The sequence below is a fragment of the Brachyistius frenatus genome, unplaced genomic scaffold, assembly GCF_029030835.1.
Source record: "Brachyistius frenatus isolate BFR_SWC_R1_liver_20210118 unplaced genomic scaffold, ASM2903083v1 Contig_24, whole genome shotgun sequence".
Lineage (NCBI taxonomy): Eukaryota > Metazoa > Chordata > Actinopteri > Embiotocidae > Brachyistius > Brachyistius frenatus.
The window spans coordinates 1,580,001-1,595,829 of record NW_027210623.1 but is presented as its reverse complement, the minus strand read 5'-3'; the positions used below and the strand labels follow the sequence as shown (position 1 = coordinate 1,595,829).

The 15,829-nt window shown below is 40.8% G+C and overlaps 1 protein-coding gene across 2 annotated transcripts in view; it reads left to right on the top strand.

The window, feature by feature from the left end:
- Positions 1 to 10,141, top strand: part of mettl15 (methyltransferase 15, mitochondrial 12S rRNA N4-cytidine) — a 48,358-nt gene extending 38,217 nt beyond the window's left edge. For both annotated transcript variants that reach the window (XM_069697695.1, XM_069697696.1), the window contains exons 5-6: positions 1,449 to 1,627; positions 8,254 to 10,141. In XM_069697695.1, coding sequence (XP_069553796.1) covers positions 1,449 to 1,627; positions 8,254 to 8,684 — 610 coding nt within the window. In that variant the 3' untranslated portion in view covers positions 8,685 to 10,141. The remainder of the gene's footprint in view (positions 1 to 1,448; positions 1,628 to 8,253) is intronic.
- Positions 10,142 to 15,829: the final 5,688 nt, after the last annotated feature.

Here is a 15,829-nt window from a genome sequence, read left to right as displayed (position 1 = left end):
AGCGTCTTCATGAAGCTCACGCAGGACCAGTTGCCTTTGGATAACACTTCCACCCATTTCAGACCAAAGATTGATGACGAGACGATTTTAAACTTGCAGCTACTCGCACATCGCAACTCTGTGACTTTCTCAAACCTGCCAGTTTAAACTAAAGTAAGTTGAAGAGGCGGTGTAACACCTCCACAGCACAGACTCTATGTACTTGTGTTTTATTTGCTAGCTGTTCAGGCTTTTTCAGAGCTTGATGTAATTTGTAATATCTTAAAACATGAATGAGGATAGAGTTACTTGCACGATATGCATTTTTAGTCACGATGAAACAGCAAAAACATAAGAAACTAAAGGGTCGAGGGGGCTTTTGCATATTTATGCTGAGAACTTGATTCAGGAGATCTTTTTCAGACACCAGACCGGAGCACTTTTATTGTTTAGAGGAGTGTGTGTCTCCTCTAATAATCAGAAACAACACAAACTATTGTGCCTTCTATTTAAATACTCTCCACGTGCAACTATACAAGCTGAGTCGCAGGTGACACCGTGACCGGGGTCGAGTTGAGCTGAGACAGGCTGATTCACACTGCTGCAACTTACTGCCACGTTCTACAATGGTGTCTCTCTTCACAAACCTTTAGTCTGAACTGGGCTTCAGATACGCCAGTGAAAAGTCTGTTGAAGAAAAGTTGTATTTATTTTAACAATTATAGCAGCGTAAGTTTTCTTGACTAGTGGACCTCTTGTGGTCATTTGAATAAAACAGTTCTATCTGAGCAGTGGAGGAAACAGAGTGACGTTTTATCACTCAGGGATGGTTGGCTGCAGAAAATGTGCGAGTTTGACACCAAAGACCACAGTCGGTGTCTCATCTCCCAACAACATTAAGCTTTCTTTTCACATAGCCATGAAGGCAATCTTTCCCTAAACACAGCCTCAACCGTGCTTTTGCTTAACATATACTTTAACAGTCGCTTTAACAAATCATAATAACTCATATGGATCATTTTGAAGGATTTCTTCCTCGAGCTACTAGTAAGTTGAAAATGTAATGCCAATATATTCTATATTACAGAAGATTGATGTGTAATACCATTAAAGTGTGACAGTGGGATCAAAAACCTCATTGCAGACATGTTAAGTTTTGATATTTCTCAGGCTTAAATGTGTGTGTAGGTGTTATAATATTATCAAGCGTCGTACTGCTTCCTGAATGTTTTCAGTAATATATCAGAATCATTTTCCCGTGTCTGCATAATGTGCAAATAAACCAGGTAAGATAACCGCTTGATAAACTGTCGCACAGGCTGCATTTCTCTTTTCCTTCCCTCACAATCATTCTATTCATAACTGTCAGCCATAAAGGTTTTCAGCTGTATCTCAGACTTGTCAGGATTCGCCACTGTCAGCAAGGATATGACGTCAAGCAGCTTAATTGGGCTTCTCTTTGTGCGTAGGTACCCCGACATGCCCTGCGCTGCTGACGTTGTGAATACCTTAGATCAACAGGCTCTTGCATCCATCCTCACTGCATACGGGGAAGAAAGACACGCCAGGAAAATAGCTTCAGCCATTGTGGAGGCACGCCGTGTCAACCCCATCACCCGGACACAGCAGCTGGCCAGCGTGGTGGCAGGTAGCTAGACACTACGCTGATTAATTCCCCGCAGCATTCTGGAGGCTGTAAGGGAAAATAAAACACGAGTGGAGTTATTAAGGCTGTCTCCCCACGGGACAGACATGTCTCCGAAAATTACGTGGACTGTGATCTCAGTCATCATCTTGTGCCTCTGTTTCGGGTGCCTTTCTTCTGCACCTTCCTTTGAGAGATAAAGATGAGACAAAGACAGAGTTGGAGGTGGCTGGAACAGAAAGTGTCTGACATGCAGTAGCCCATCTCTCTCCCTCCCCACACCCCCCTTCTCCCCGTCTCTCTGCTCACAAATATAGACATACACCTGACACAAATGCAAACACCCACATATGCTCACACGCGACACACTCGTGCGTAAAGCAGGGGTTCGATTATTTGTCTTCACTGATTGTTGTTGTTGTTGTTGTTTTTTTGGACTCCAGATTCGAGTTGCCGAACGAGCGAGATGTCGTTGCAACCAACCGTTATTGCACAGAGCAGTATGTGCGTCAGTGTCACCCTGGGAGAACAGGTGTGAGTAAGAGCAGCTGTTTGATCTTTTCTGAAGAGCAAAGCGAGTTACCACCAATGTTTATTCAGAACAATCCAAGAGACCTTGATTTAAGAAAGTTCCAGGGGGAGCTGTACAGCCGATTGTGACAGGGATGCTGGCAGGGAACATGCACCGTCCCGGGAGAAACGACGAGGACTTGTGTGTTTATGTGTGTGGTATTTAGACGTCAGATGTCTTTTGCGTATTGATGTTCCACGTTGCACCGCAACACACAATTACTCAAAAAGCTTCATTGGGATTTGAATTTTACAGTTGTATAAATATTGTACATTCAGATTGATTCATAGGTGTGACTTTGTGAATGGAGTTATCTACACAAATAGAGCCCGACGTAAATGATGCAACAAGAAGTATACACACGCATGTCCCCACACATACACTGGTAAAAACTGATTGTGCTGAAATAATGTGCTCCGTTTACACGTGATACAGACCAGACATTCATATGGTTTTCTACAGCTCGAATGGGACTGTCACATTAATGTGGTGATGTAAAAATCACACATCATTTGCGGGGCTCTATGCTTATATTTATTTCACATAAATGAAACAAAATTAGGGACAAACATTAAGCAACAAAAATAAATAACATGAATGCATCTCCTTTTTTTAGACATTTAACTTTAAACATACAGTATACAGAAGTATGTATGAGACCCTGTAAACTGAAGATTGGACCGAGCTGGAAGATTAGAGAGAATTAAAATAATTTTTAATCGTAACATGTACGTGGGACCTAAAAAAGGAATAAAATCAGTTGTGCTTGACTAATACCTCTCTTTTCAAACAGCATACAGTCTACAAGTCTTTTAAAATAGTTTTCAGTGTTGAATTGCTTTGCACAATTTAATCTGAAATCTGTAGGTTGACAATACAGACAGTTTTGAGCAGTAACCTAATTAACCTCTATTTACAACTTGAATATCTGAAAAGACAGGACTTTTTTTGTGCCAAAAATGATCAATATATTGAGTAAAAGTAAGTGTATAGAGTACACAGCACCACAAGATAACACATTGCAATAATAGTTGATGTTTTTTACTCTGATATTGAATGTCCTGATTCAGAATTTAAAGGTCCCATATTGTATAAATTCATATACTGTTTCTTTTGTGATAATTTAGCAGCTCCGTGTGCTATATTAATACTCTGAAAATGTAAAAACCCTCAGTCCACAGAGAAATGCACACAGTCCATATTCATCAACTGTCGTTTGAACTTCCATAAGTTTATGATGTCACATTTTGTACTTATGATGGCCGTCAGTACAACCCTCTCTCCAAGCTTTCATGTGGAAGAAAAAGAAAAAGTGGTCATCCTGTTTGTGAAGCTAGCAAGCTGCAAGTCCAAAGAAGACCAGTGATTGGTCTGGGCGTACGTCACTCACAAAAGAGTCAGCCAATCAGAAGAGAACTGTGATATATGATATTAATTCACCTTAAAGACACAGACACATAACAGCCTGTTATTAGTAGAGCTCCAGAAAGAAGGAGGTGGAAAATTATATCGAGATGTTTTTTGTTACTTAAAACCATAAAAATATCTTCTAAATCTAAAATCCGGGACCTTTAAAGTTGATCTGTTTATTATGTTGCTCTGATATGAATAAATTCTAACTGCTGAACTTCATGTGACGTGATCAGCTGATGGTTTAACCACGGAAGATGACAACAGAAACAAAAGCAGCATCATTCATTCAGACAGAGTCCACACAGGTCGTACAGACTGACGCTTCTTTGACCTCAAACAATCCCTGTTTCCCCACCGGCTGGCAACAAGACACAAACCCAACAACTGCAAAGTTTCATTTGGAATTGATGTTGGTCAGCAGCATTTGATAATTACCCTCAATTTTGTCATTTTAAACAGCAACAGCGGCAATCAGCAGCAGTTTAAAGTGGGAAGCTGCAATCTGACTGCTTTGTACATTGATCTTTTCTAATTAGAGTCTCAGAATTCAAAACTTATTCACACCAGGGCGGACAAATAATGCCGCTCGCATTTGTTTGGATTGTTAGTCAGCTTCACTGACTATCTAAAGTCTGTTTTAACAGGAGTGCTCAACTAAAACATCACTTTCGTTGAAAAACTTCCCAAACCGAGCTCGATCTTTTCACTGACAAGCGTACGGAGTCGTGAAGCAGGCTGAAGCATACCCTTTACATTTATGTAGGATTTATCACTGGGTTATGTGTTGTGACATAGTCTTTCACTTTCACTTTCAAAAGAGTCTTTGAGCAGCATGAATTTAAAATATGAGCTATTACTTTTGGTATTTTAATTTGACAAACCCTGCTGTATCTGCAGTGTTGTCGCGTTCTGTCTCCGGGTGAGATTCATGTACATGTGGCAGCGCGGTTCTTCAACGGTTTATCCCGACCCAGTGTCCACAGGACACTCATTGATACGGGACGGTTCTATAGGACCCCATCAGTGTCCAGAGCCAACCTTCACTGCTAACATGGGAGGCAGTGTGACATTCATGTTGTGCTGCTGGAGGAAAGAGTGTGAAGGTTAAGATGCTGCGTGTCATATTTTACACTTAATTGTAGTTTACATAGTTATTGTGCTCAGTTTTTTAACAACATTGGCTTTTCCCCCCTCCTGTGTTAATGTTGTTTTCGTGTTGCTTTTTAATGTGAGCCACGTTCAAGGAAAAATACTGGATATGAAAAGGTGCTGAAAAAGAATTTGTGTTGGCGCCATTTTCCTTTTATGTGCTAATGGCATCAAGAAGGCCACGAAAATCTTGTAAGTGACCCGAAGATTTCTAGATGTTGTCCGAAGGCGAAGGAGACCGGCCCGGGACTCCCCACCAGTCAGTTAGAACTGAGTTACACTGGGGAACCTTTTGGTGATTCAAAGCACCTAGATCTGATACATTTATTGATTTGTGGTGATCCCCCGTTAACACGGGTTCTGTCATGTTTTGTTGAATTTTTCAAACTCTAAACGGCTTCTTGTGGCATGAAGTTGATACAAACATAAAACATGTCAACTTCAGATGAAAGCAAAATGATGAGATGAGAGAACCAAAAGAGCCACGTGACGTTCGTTCTTTATGTTGTCCCATAATGCATCAACAGCGTTGTGGTTCCTTCTTAACTACCTGATTCCTCCTTTATGTACACATCCTAATCTCTTCTTTTCTCCACGGATCTGTCTGTAGGACCTTTTGAAAGATGAATGAGAGAGAGAGCACATGGCTGGGTGAGGCCAGACCAGGGCTGGTCCTTGCTGTGCAGGCATCGTATCGATTGCAGTGAGTCACACCTCGGGCTGTTTAGTGCAGGACGAGAGAAATGCCACATCACTCACTTCTCTATTTATTGCAGTTTCTCTTCGGCTCTATATAAGTGTCTAATTGTTCTTTTGTCTTCCGTGTGGTGGTTTTGAGTCGCTCAAGGTAAATGACGCATGTACTGATGTAAAGCTAATCTTTCCACAACTTTAATGTGAAGCAAATTCTTAATCGGTTGGGTAGTTTTGGCTTCAATACCTGCATCGATTGACCTTTCTGTACCTGCATTCTGATGCATTCAGCACCCCTTATGTTATATATCAAACTGGTGCACAAACCATCCAAAGTATTCTCTGCATGTCTGTAGTTTGTGACGCCTTTCGCTGTATTGCGTATGCATTTTAAGCGAGGATCGTTCGAATCAATGGAGGAGACATTAAAACTACTGGATGAAAGTTTGTCTGCCTCTAAAAGGCAGGCGCAAATCATTCAGGAATATTAAAGGTCCCATGTTATCCAAGTTGAGAAAATTTCCATTGCTTTTTTTTTTATTATCGTAAAGCAGGTCCAGGTGCTGTATGAACAATGCGAAAGTGTCAAAACGCTCAGTCAATGGAGAAATGTAGATAGTCCATATTCACAATCTGAGCTGTTTGGACTTCCATAAGTTTGTGATGTCACACACTCGCGCTCATGTCATGTGTCCACCCTCAGCACAGCTCACTGTCCAACATTTTATGTGGAATAAAACATAGAGATAATCCATGACGGAGCTAGCAAGCTACAAAACCAAAGAAAACCTGTGACTGGTATGGGCATACGTCACTCAAAAAAAAAAAAAAAAAGAATTAGCCAATCAGAAGAGAGCATCATTGATATTTATGTTTCTTAAAGACACAAACACAAAACAGCCTGTTGTTGTTAGAGCTCCAGAGAGAACCTGACGAGAGAAGATCTAAAGCTATGATGAGATGTTTTTTGGGTCACGAAACCTCAAAAATATATCCTCTTGGATACCAAGATATCAAATAAAACACTTGAACAGAGTGAACTATGGGGCCTTATAAAAAGGAAGCCTGTGCATGAATCACCCTGAGTGAACTCGCCACAGAGCACTAATCACAAAAAAAACCTACAATACTCTGCAATCTTTTCAGTAGTCATTCGAGCACAGGGAGTCGTGATTTTACAAGATTTAACTTGAACTTCTGTGAACTGAGATATCACGAGAAGCATTTGGCTGCGTTTACCTCGGTATTTTAGAGACACATGAGCCATATCGACACCATTTCCACCCTCCATCTGCTCGACACGGAGCCTCTGACGGACCTGACGCTCAGGCTGACTGCAGCTCTCTCTCCACTGCTCGTGTATATTTTTCAATAAGCCGTGGTTTTTTTTATGCCGCGACGTCTTTTCTCTGAACTTACTTAATGACCACTCTCGCATTAATAATATAAATCAGACTGTTACGCCTGATGATTCTCAGTCGACCAGAAGACGGTAGACGTAGACATACGAAGTCGAGGGCAGCTGAATTATTTTCATTTTTTTTCTCTTATTCTCTTGACCGGTGGACATTTGAGGCTTTTCCAACCTCTCTGGTATTATTCACACAATGATACCGGTGGGCTGTTGAGGTCATCCAGTATGTGAGTCATTAGGTCGCATGAGAGTCTTTAGAGTTGATGTGTGGATTGGTGATGTGGTAGCTGATAAGTGGTGTGGCAGGAGCCCACTTTGTTCATGTTTTTTTTAGTTTGACACAGATGGTCTCCTTCAAATGATCTCTCATTCGTCCATTGACATTAAAGCAGCGTCTCTTGTCCTTTAAATGGACTTCGTCGGATGAGTGGACCTTCATGAGGCTTCATCGGTGGTCAGTTTAACTTTGTTCATTCATCACCATATACTGAATATGACAGTACCTTTCTAATGTAGTAGAATAGGAATGTGGGCACGTTGATGTTATTAGAAAAAGCCTGATCAATGGCCCATACTGTCCCATCATTGTATATCGGTACTAATTAGGCAGCTTCTTCTCATTAACCTGTTTCAGTGTTACAGGGAGCGTCCTCCAGTCTCTGCCGACGGCATCGTTTTTGCCTTGCTGTCGCAGTACAGCAAACAAACACAAACAATATTTCCTGACTGAAAGGTCAAACCCACATCCTCCCTGAAAATGGCTGGAAATTGAGTTTTGAGACTATGCGAGTGAAAGTTCAGCCGGATTGAACATGTGGGCGGAGGACGGTTGCATCAATCCGGCGGAGACAGCAGCAGAGAAAGGGACCGTTTCAAACTTTGACGGCAGTGAAACGATCGGCTGGTGGCGAGAGCAGTTTCATGGAAAGTGTGAACGCATCGGCCCACCGATGGAGCTGAAAGAAAGAGGATGGTTCTTTCGCAGTTGTTCATCGGTGAAATATCCCAGACTACCACACTGAAAGGACGAGCACTGTCGTAACTGAGGATTTTAATCATCATCACCTTCTAAATTCATTTGTTCATCATTCACTCCGCACAAAATAGTTGCGAATCAACTTTCTGTTGATCAACTAGTTGACTGATCGACATCTTCCAGCAGAACTAAAAGTGTCCGTCGACCCTCTTGTTGTCTCTCAAAGTCTCGCTCGTGTTCAGCTTTCAATTTTTCACTTTTTAAGAAAAAATAAACACTCGTCACGTTTGTTTTTTTATTGTTTTTATATGTAAATGAAGCAATAGTAGAACTGCTGTAATAACAGATGTTGTGCATTAGACTTAAATCCAGCTTGTAGAAGATCCCCTCACTGTGACATTTCTTGTCTCCAGGATCGTTTCCTGCTGCTGTCCTCTATGCGCGTAAAGACCGACTCCACCGACCGGCTCACGTGGCCACTAAGACCTTCCAAGCTCTGCGCATCCTCGTGAATGACGAGCTGAATGAGCTGCACGCGGGCCTCTGCGCTGCCCGGACGGTACTGAAGCCCGGAGGACGTCTCTGCGTAGTCACCTTTCATTCACTGGAGGACAGACTGGTCAAACGTTTCCTGCAGGGAGAGGACTTGTCCAATCTGGATCGGTATCACTTCAGTCCAAGGAAGCAGGGCACCAGAAAGGAAAAAGTGTCGGAAGGGAAAAGAGAAGGCGGAAGTGTCCATTGGCTTCCTCTGCGGAGAAAAGTGATCACACCAGAGAAGGACGACGTACGAGACAATCCTCGAGGACGCTCGGCTAAACTCAGAGCGGCACTCAGACGATAACTGCTGACGTGCTTCTTTTTCATCGAGACGTTTGAGCATTGTGGTGGATGGATTCTTACGATAAACACGGCACTGCAGAGGTTATTAAGTTATTAATTCACGTAAGACGATCACATGGGTATCCTCACCTATGACTCTTTTCTAGTGAGCACAGTTGGCTGGTGGGAAGCCAGTGAAGGTTGGCGTCCTTGTCGTTGAATGAGCGACTCCAGCTGGTCGGCTGCAGTCATTCTGGACGGGAAGGGAAAGAAAGCATCTCTCACCAAACATGGCCCCTGATTGAAGCTCAGATTTGATTGCACTTTTTTCATTGGCAGGTGAGGATTAACTATTGGTGTCACAAGTCTAGCAGCTGTGACAAAGACAGTAATATACTGGACTTGAAAATAAGGGGATATTTTTTATAAAACAATAAAATGTGTGAGTTTCAACATTTGATATGCTGTCTTTAATCCATTTGTAATAAAATATTGGTTTATGTGATTTGCAAATCATTGCATTCTGTTTTTATTTACATTTTACACAGCGTCCCACCTTTTTTGGAAGTGGGGTTGTATTATGAAATGTAAAAAAAAATCATTTACGACGGTTCAGTTAACCCACATTTTACATTGCAGACACCTTTTGTTCACGGTAATGATCCTGTGCTGTGTTTGAGTATTTAAATATTTACACACAGATGAAGTTCACTGATGATTTTTAAACTCTTAATTTCTCTATCGTATCAGATTTTCCTGCATTTCTACTGTTTGACAGCATATTCAGGGGTTATTACGTCTAAATAACTAAACTGATAAAACAAACACAAAAACACCTTTTCTCATTGACGTCTGTATTTTCTCTGAACCTCCCTTGATGAGTAGCTCAAGTGAAATCTCTACTGTACCATGTGAATCAGTAAAGCCACTAAATACTGAATGACGCATGTGTCAGAAGTGGTGCTGAATGAGCTGGATGGTTGTTCCTGAGCATTCTCTCACCTTGGATTGGAAGCCGATGAGGTGTTTTGATCTTTACTATTTGACTTTGACTAATTGTAATTGCTCCATCAAGATTATTAACACTTTTTTTTTTTTTTTTCTTGTGTCTTAGTTTAGTGCTCTCTAAATATACCCTTCTTGTTACCTTGGAAACTAAATGGCGCAAGTAACATTCAACTGTCTAAAGATATCTACTGTTTTAATCTAATATGAAATGATGTCTTGTGGTGAGTTTGAATGTCCCTCCCTTCTGACATCAGTGGATGTCAAAACGCCGTCCCCGCTAACAGAATATTTTAGGACATTTGATCACGTGGATGCGGTTCTTTCTTTTTTATTGCCACAAAGGCTTTCGCTGAATCATACTGTTTACGGGCATCAAGAGGTGAAGATTGGTGAGAAAATGTTACTCACGACTTCATTTCACACTGATGCGTGACTGTTCATGCAAATACAAAAGAATAAAGAAACACGGGAGAGATGTGCGCTTTTTTTTTTTAAGTCCACACATTCCTCTTTCTGAAATATCCTTGGCGCTTTTAATTGGTCCCGGGCTCTGCCTCGTCTATTTTACCTGGTATAAAGTCATGTTGATGTGCGCTTGTATTTTCTGAAGCCTTCGTCTGCCTCTACTGATCGCAGAAACATCATCCTCACCACACGTAGTCTTCCTACAGCGATCAGGAGATTTCACTGATGTCTAAATTTCAGATTTCATACAAAATATTTTGTAATTAAAGCGTCAAATCAACCCGTTCTCATTCCTTGGGCATCACTTCTTACGGTTTTGTCAAAGCCCGCTGGTGTCTCAGAGATATGCAGTAAGTGCCTTTTGGTGTCGTGACCACCCGATTCAAAGAAGAATGTAAACTGGAGGTGGTAGAAACAGTGAAAATCCATGTAGGGAGGAGGTCGGGGTTGGTGGATGGATCAAACACAAACTCAGGACTTCATATGCAGGTGAAAGCAAGTTATTGCGGATTTATTTAAGTACACATAACATACATAAAGTAACTTTGGTGACGTTTACTATGACCTAAACTGTAATCTCATCCTAAACCCAACAAAAGTAGTTTTGGTGTCTAAACATAATCCACCTCGTGTGCATCCCAGAGACGCCAGCGGGCTTCAACTGAACAGTGTTTGGTACTCGGGGTATGAAAACAGGCCGGGTCAGTTATACCTAGAGCTTTGAAAACAGAAACATATCTTGGGTTGTGGGGGGAAAGCAGCTTCTTGGACGCAGCCCGCTCCGCTTCTCTGCGTGAGCCTACGTTGGCTGATAATAGCGTAACACACCCGAAGAACGTATCGGTTTTTGCTGCATAAATTTGAATCCCATTTTTAAAACGCTGACCGTCATGAGGCAGGCCGGGTCAAAAACATCAAGCGCTCTTTTACACTTTTAGGCAGAAAGTATTCAAACTTCTTCACCTTTTGCACACATTTTTGTGTTGGAGATGCAATTTGAAGAAAAAAAAAAAAAAGTCCAATTTACACTCAATAACCACTTTCACACTTCTTAAAACAGGCTTTCTCTTTGTCATTATAGGTTATTAGACGTGATTTGATGGGAGAAATGCAAGTTTGATCCATTTAAAATGAATCTCCAACACAATAATGTGTGTAAAACTGAGGGCGTTTTTCTGAACCGACTGCACTTTACCTAAATATTTACATGTTCTGCTACGTAATACTTCTACTCCACTACATTTGACAGGCAAATATTGTACGTCTAATACTGCTGCATAACCTTTACTTTGATTATCAATACTGTACCTACAAAAGCTATAGTGAGCTTATAAAACAGGGCGCACTTTTACATTTGATACTTTATCGACTGACACTAGGAAATGATGTAATTAATATTTGCGTGAATCTTTGTTTCATTATGTAAGCTATGTTTCGGATCTTGGTGTTATGGATAAATGTATACTTTATGGCTCAAACAATGTATATTTTATCATAAAAGTGTGAGGAAAAAGATTGTATCCTTTAAAGGTCAATATTTTGAGGATACTCTGTTCAATGGTTTATTTGTGGCATGAGATAGACTCAATCGTATATCCAGTGTAACTAGTTTCAGAGTGGACGATGACGTCTAAATATACCAAGTACTGTCGTCAAAGTTGTCTTCTTAGTTTTTTTTGGAAGTAGATTTAAAAAAAAACAGTTGGTCTTTATTGCACGGTACAGCAGCAGATGATAAGACAGGAACTTCAGTGATTACAAATTACTTATATCTAAGATTGCAAATTCTCAATCACCATGGAAACAGTATCCTCTGATAACAGTAAACATACTGTAAAATGATGCTATTATTGTAGACTTGGATCAATCTATAAATTGACTTCCGGGTACATAACTAACAGAATCACGCCTCTGAAACTGCAGCCGGACGCAGTGAGCGTCATCCAAGCTGCTGTTTACAAGCCTGCGGACCAGGAACCAACGTTACATACAAACTACAGGCTTTACTTCACTCTTAAGGTTCATTGTAACATTTCAACAAAGGAATACGCAACTGTGGTGCCTTAGAATTACTGCGCCACCTTTGTTTGCCTCCACCAACCAGTCAACTTGTGCTTTACGTCAATGGTTGTCCAGACTTCTTATGATATACCACTTTAAAGGAATCCTTATTTGTTCACATGCTTGGCCAATAACGCTGATTCTGATAGAACACCAAGTTGTAGCTATCAGGACTTTCTGGGGCTGACTAGCACTTGTCAGGACTTGCTCGGGCTTTGCTAGGACTCGACTCGGACGTTACTGGTGCCTTTCCCCGGCTGGCTAGGGCTTGCTGCTAGTTGCCAATGCTTTACCGGAATTTTGCTAGGACTTTGCTCATGCTTTACTCAGACTTTATTCAGGCTTTGCTCTAGCTTTACTCAGGCTTTACTTGGGATTTTGCTATTTTTATTTCATTTTAATCACCATTGTATGTCGTAATTATTGCCTAAACTTTAGAGCCGTCTCATTGTGTCAACAAAGTTTGTGGCCACGCCTTCCCCCATTAAAGCGTGAAGCTGAGCACGTGAACACGTGGAAGGAGTTTGAATTTTTCGTTGACTACAATGTGAACGTTTGTTTTATCGGACATGACAGATTTCACTGTTGCATTTTATTTCAATGCATGCTAGTGAAAACTCTTCCTTCAGAAAATCCAAGAGTTGTTCCTAAAATGTAACCAGTGGTGTGATATACCTAAGTACGTCTAGTCAAATACTGTACTTTACCTACATTTCAAAGGGAAATTTGTACTTTTTACTCCACTACATTTGACAGTCAAACAATGTGTGGTTCCTGCTTCTTGTGTGAGAGAAGGTGCTTCATCCAGACCTGAGTCTGTTAATGGAGCTGCAAAGGTTGAGTTGCATTTAAAACGCCACAATCTAACTCTAAATTTATGGTTTGAACTGCAAAGATCCAGATGTGAAACTTTTAGAAAATGTGCTTTTTATTGAAATAGTGAAAACCACGAGTGTAATGTGACCCAGTGAGAACTGGTCTTGTCTGGGACTTTTCAACTCAACTTTCAACTTTAACTTTAATGTCAATCCACCATACATACAAGACATACAGAGAGATCGAAATATTGTTTTTCGCAGTCCCACGGTGTGTAAAATAAAAAGATAAAACAAGAAAACTATAAATATGACTTCCATGGGGGTTCAGTTGTAGGTGGCTTGTACTGAATCTTGAATTAAGCTTTGGCTCAAGAAAGAAAAAAGAGTTAGAGGAATAAATATTGTAGATAACTACAGGCTTGAGTGTTATTTTCAAATTAGGGTGGGGCCAGAGGATCAGACATTAAAAGAAAAAGCGGCGTTTTGAAAAGTAGCGTTTAAAAAAACTGAAGTAGATGTGAAATTACATGAGAAAAGAAAAGATTTACAAAAACTGAAGGGAGAAAAATGTACTGTTGGCTAACATATGAAGCACTGACTCAACATGCCCCGAAATTAATGACTACGCTCTACCTCTGGATATTCATCTCTCCCTGATTGTAGCTTTTTGTTATTTATCCATTGACATGATCCAGGCGCTGTGACCATTAACTCTCAGTGTGAGGACAGAGACATGCGTCAGCCTGTGGCTCCCCCTCCGACAGACTGAAGAATGTTTGAGTTTCAGTGTTAGTGAACAGACTGAGGCAGCCACAGAAAGCTCATTCTATCCACATCTTTACTCCCTCCCTCCTCTACTCTCACTACCCGCCCATCTCTGCTGCTCTGCCTGCTATAAAAAGATTTCTCACTGAAAAACACTGAGGTCAAAGCTATTTGAATAATTTTTGTGATTGACGCAGGGCCTGCAGGTCTCATGGGAGACAGATCCAACTGTGAAAAAAGACAGCCATGTTGGATAATAACGCAAGTGCGCAGCCAGGGGCTACTACTGCGATTTTTGCTGACTTTCAATTTGAAACTTAGTTCAAGGGATTAAAGTATGACATTGAAAACATTAATGACAAGTCCTAGCCTCTTTAGAGTTTACCCAAATTCATCACCTTTGAGCTGCCAAAATTAAATCAAAGGTGTTTAGTGCATCCCCGAGCTTAAGCTGATCTCAGCCTCTTCGTTATGTCTCACCCATCACCAGAGTACCACTTGCTGTGTCAGGTGGTGTACAGGGTGACCTGATGTCAGCTCACTTACTCAAGAGTCTCCAGCTGAAGGAGACACAACACCAGTTTTCTTGCCTTCTATAACACCTGCTTCTTTCTGTCTGGCTCTATAACAAATCCTGCCACCGCCATCGTGTCTGAGACAAAAAGGAGTCCCATTGATGTAAAACAGAAATCACTTTTCTGCTATCAAATTACAGTGTATTCAATTTCCCTTATCTTAGATGCTAAAGAGACACACACAAAAAAAAAATGCTCTCAAACCAACAGCTGAAACTTTTTGGATTTAAAATGCATGTTTTGATTTCCAGTTTGGTTAAAATCTAATGTCCACATTTACAAGTCAAACATCAGTTTCATATCATAAGACTCTATAACATGAGGGATTTACAAGTCAGCAGGATATCATTTCCAGACATACTGTATATGACCAAACCTTAAATGTGGACGTGACTCAAACAGGACTGTTGGCCTGTGGCTGTAGGAAGTCGTACAGGTGTTTTTTTAAGGGACAGTTTCACAAATGTAGTGCAAACTTTTTGTAGATTTTCATTCTAATTCATTTCAGGAAGTCACTATCTATCACCGAATCAGAGAACACAAAGGTGATTGAACTTGTGGCCCACTGATCAAAGCCTTTGCATTTGCATTATCTGAAAAATTTAAAACCGCGAACAGTAAGTGACACTTAAAGTGTAGTTTTCAAAACGTTCGCTCTTCAACAACCAATTCACTGACGTCACACAGACAACACAGGAGCTGCAGGTAATTAAGTCGAAAACCACAACTGCAATTACTGTTTGTCGCCACAGGTAGCGCCAAAGACAACAAAACGCAGATCTTTGACATTGTAACTTTAAATTCATCTTAAAAATGTACAGGCAAAATACACGTTAAATTATTGAGTTTTCTTCTTTAATTGATTAAAATCATATTGCATTTGCGGTATATTTCTGTTGAAAATAGTAGAATAAATGTGATCATTTGTTAGGCTCGGTTATCTCGTCACTGAGCACATGCATTTTCAAGTTTCCACTGAAAATGGTAGTTGATGATTCGCAATTCTCTTCGTCGTCCTCTAAATTTAGGTTGAGTACTGTCAAAATGTGTTTTATTCTAAAGCAATTCTGAGACCGTTTTACCAGAAAAATTATTGGTATTTTTCCAATACACTGCAGTGGTACAATATCATCATGAAAGAGATAAAATTACACTGGAAGAAAAAAAAAAAAAAAAAGCAACTACCTTCGAATCAGGTTGTAGGAGGGGAGATGGCAAAACCTAGAAACCAGGAGCTGTCTGTGATCAACACCAATGAGGCGATGTATTGGATGGTGGCAGCAGAATAAAATCACAACCCTCCAAGTAGGTGTACAGTATATGACTAAATCTTTCCACCCCCCCACTTACTGCCATTATCCCACCATAGGGAAAATTGCCTGTCTGGGTACAAGCCTGCAATATTCCCAGCAGTCGTCCATTTGGCTGTTAGAGAGACACCACTCTGCAACGACAGTGAAACTGAGGTCACACGC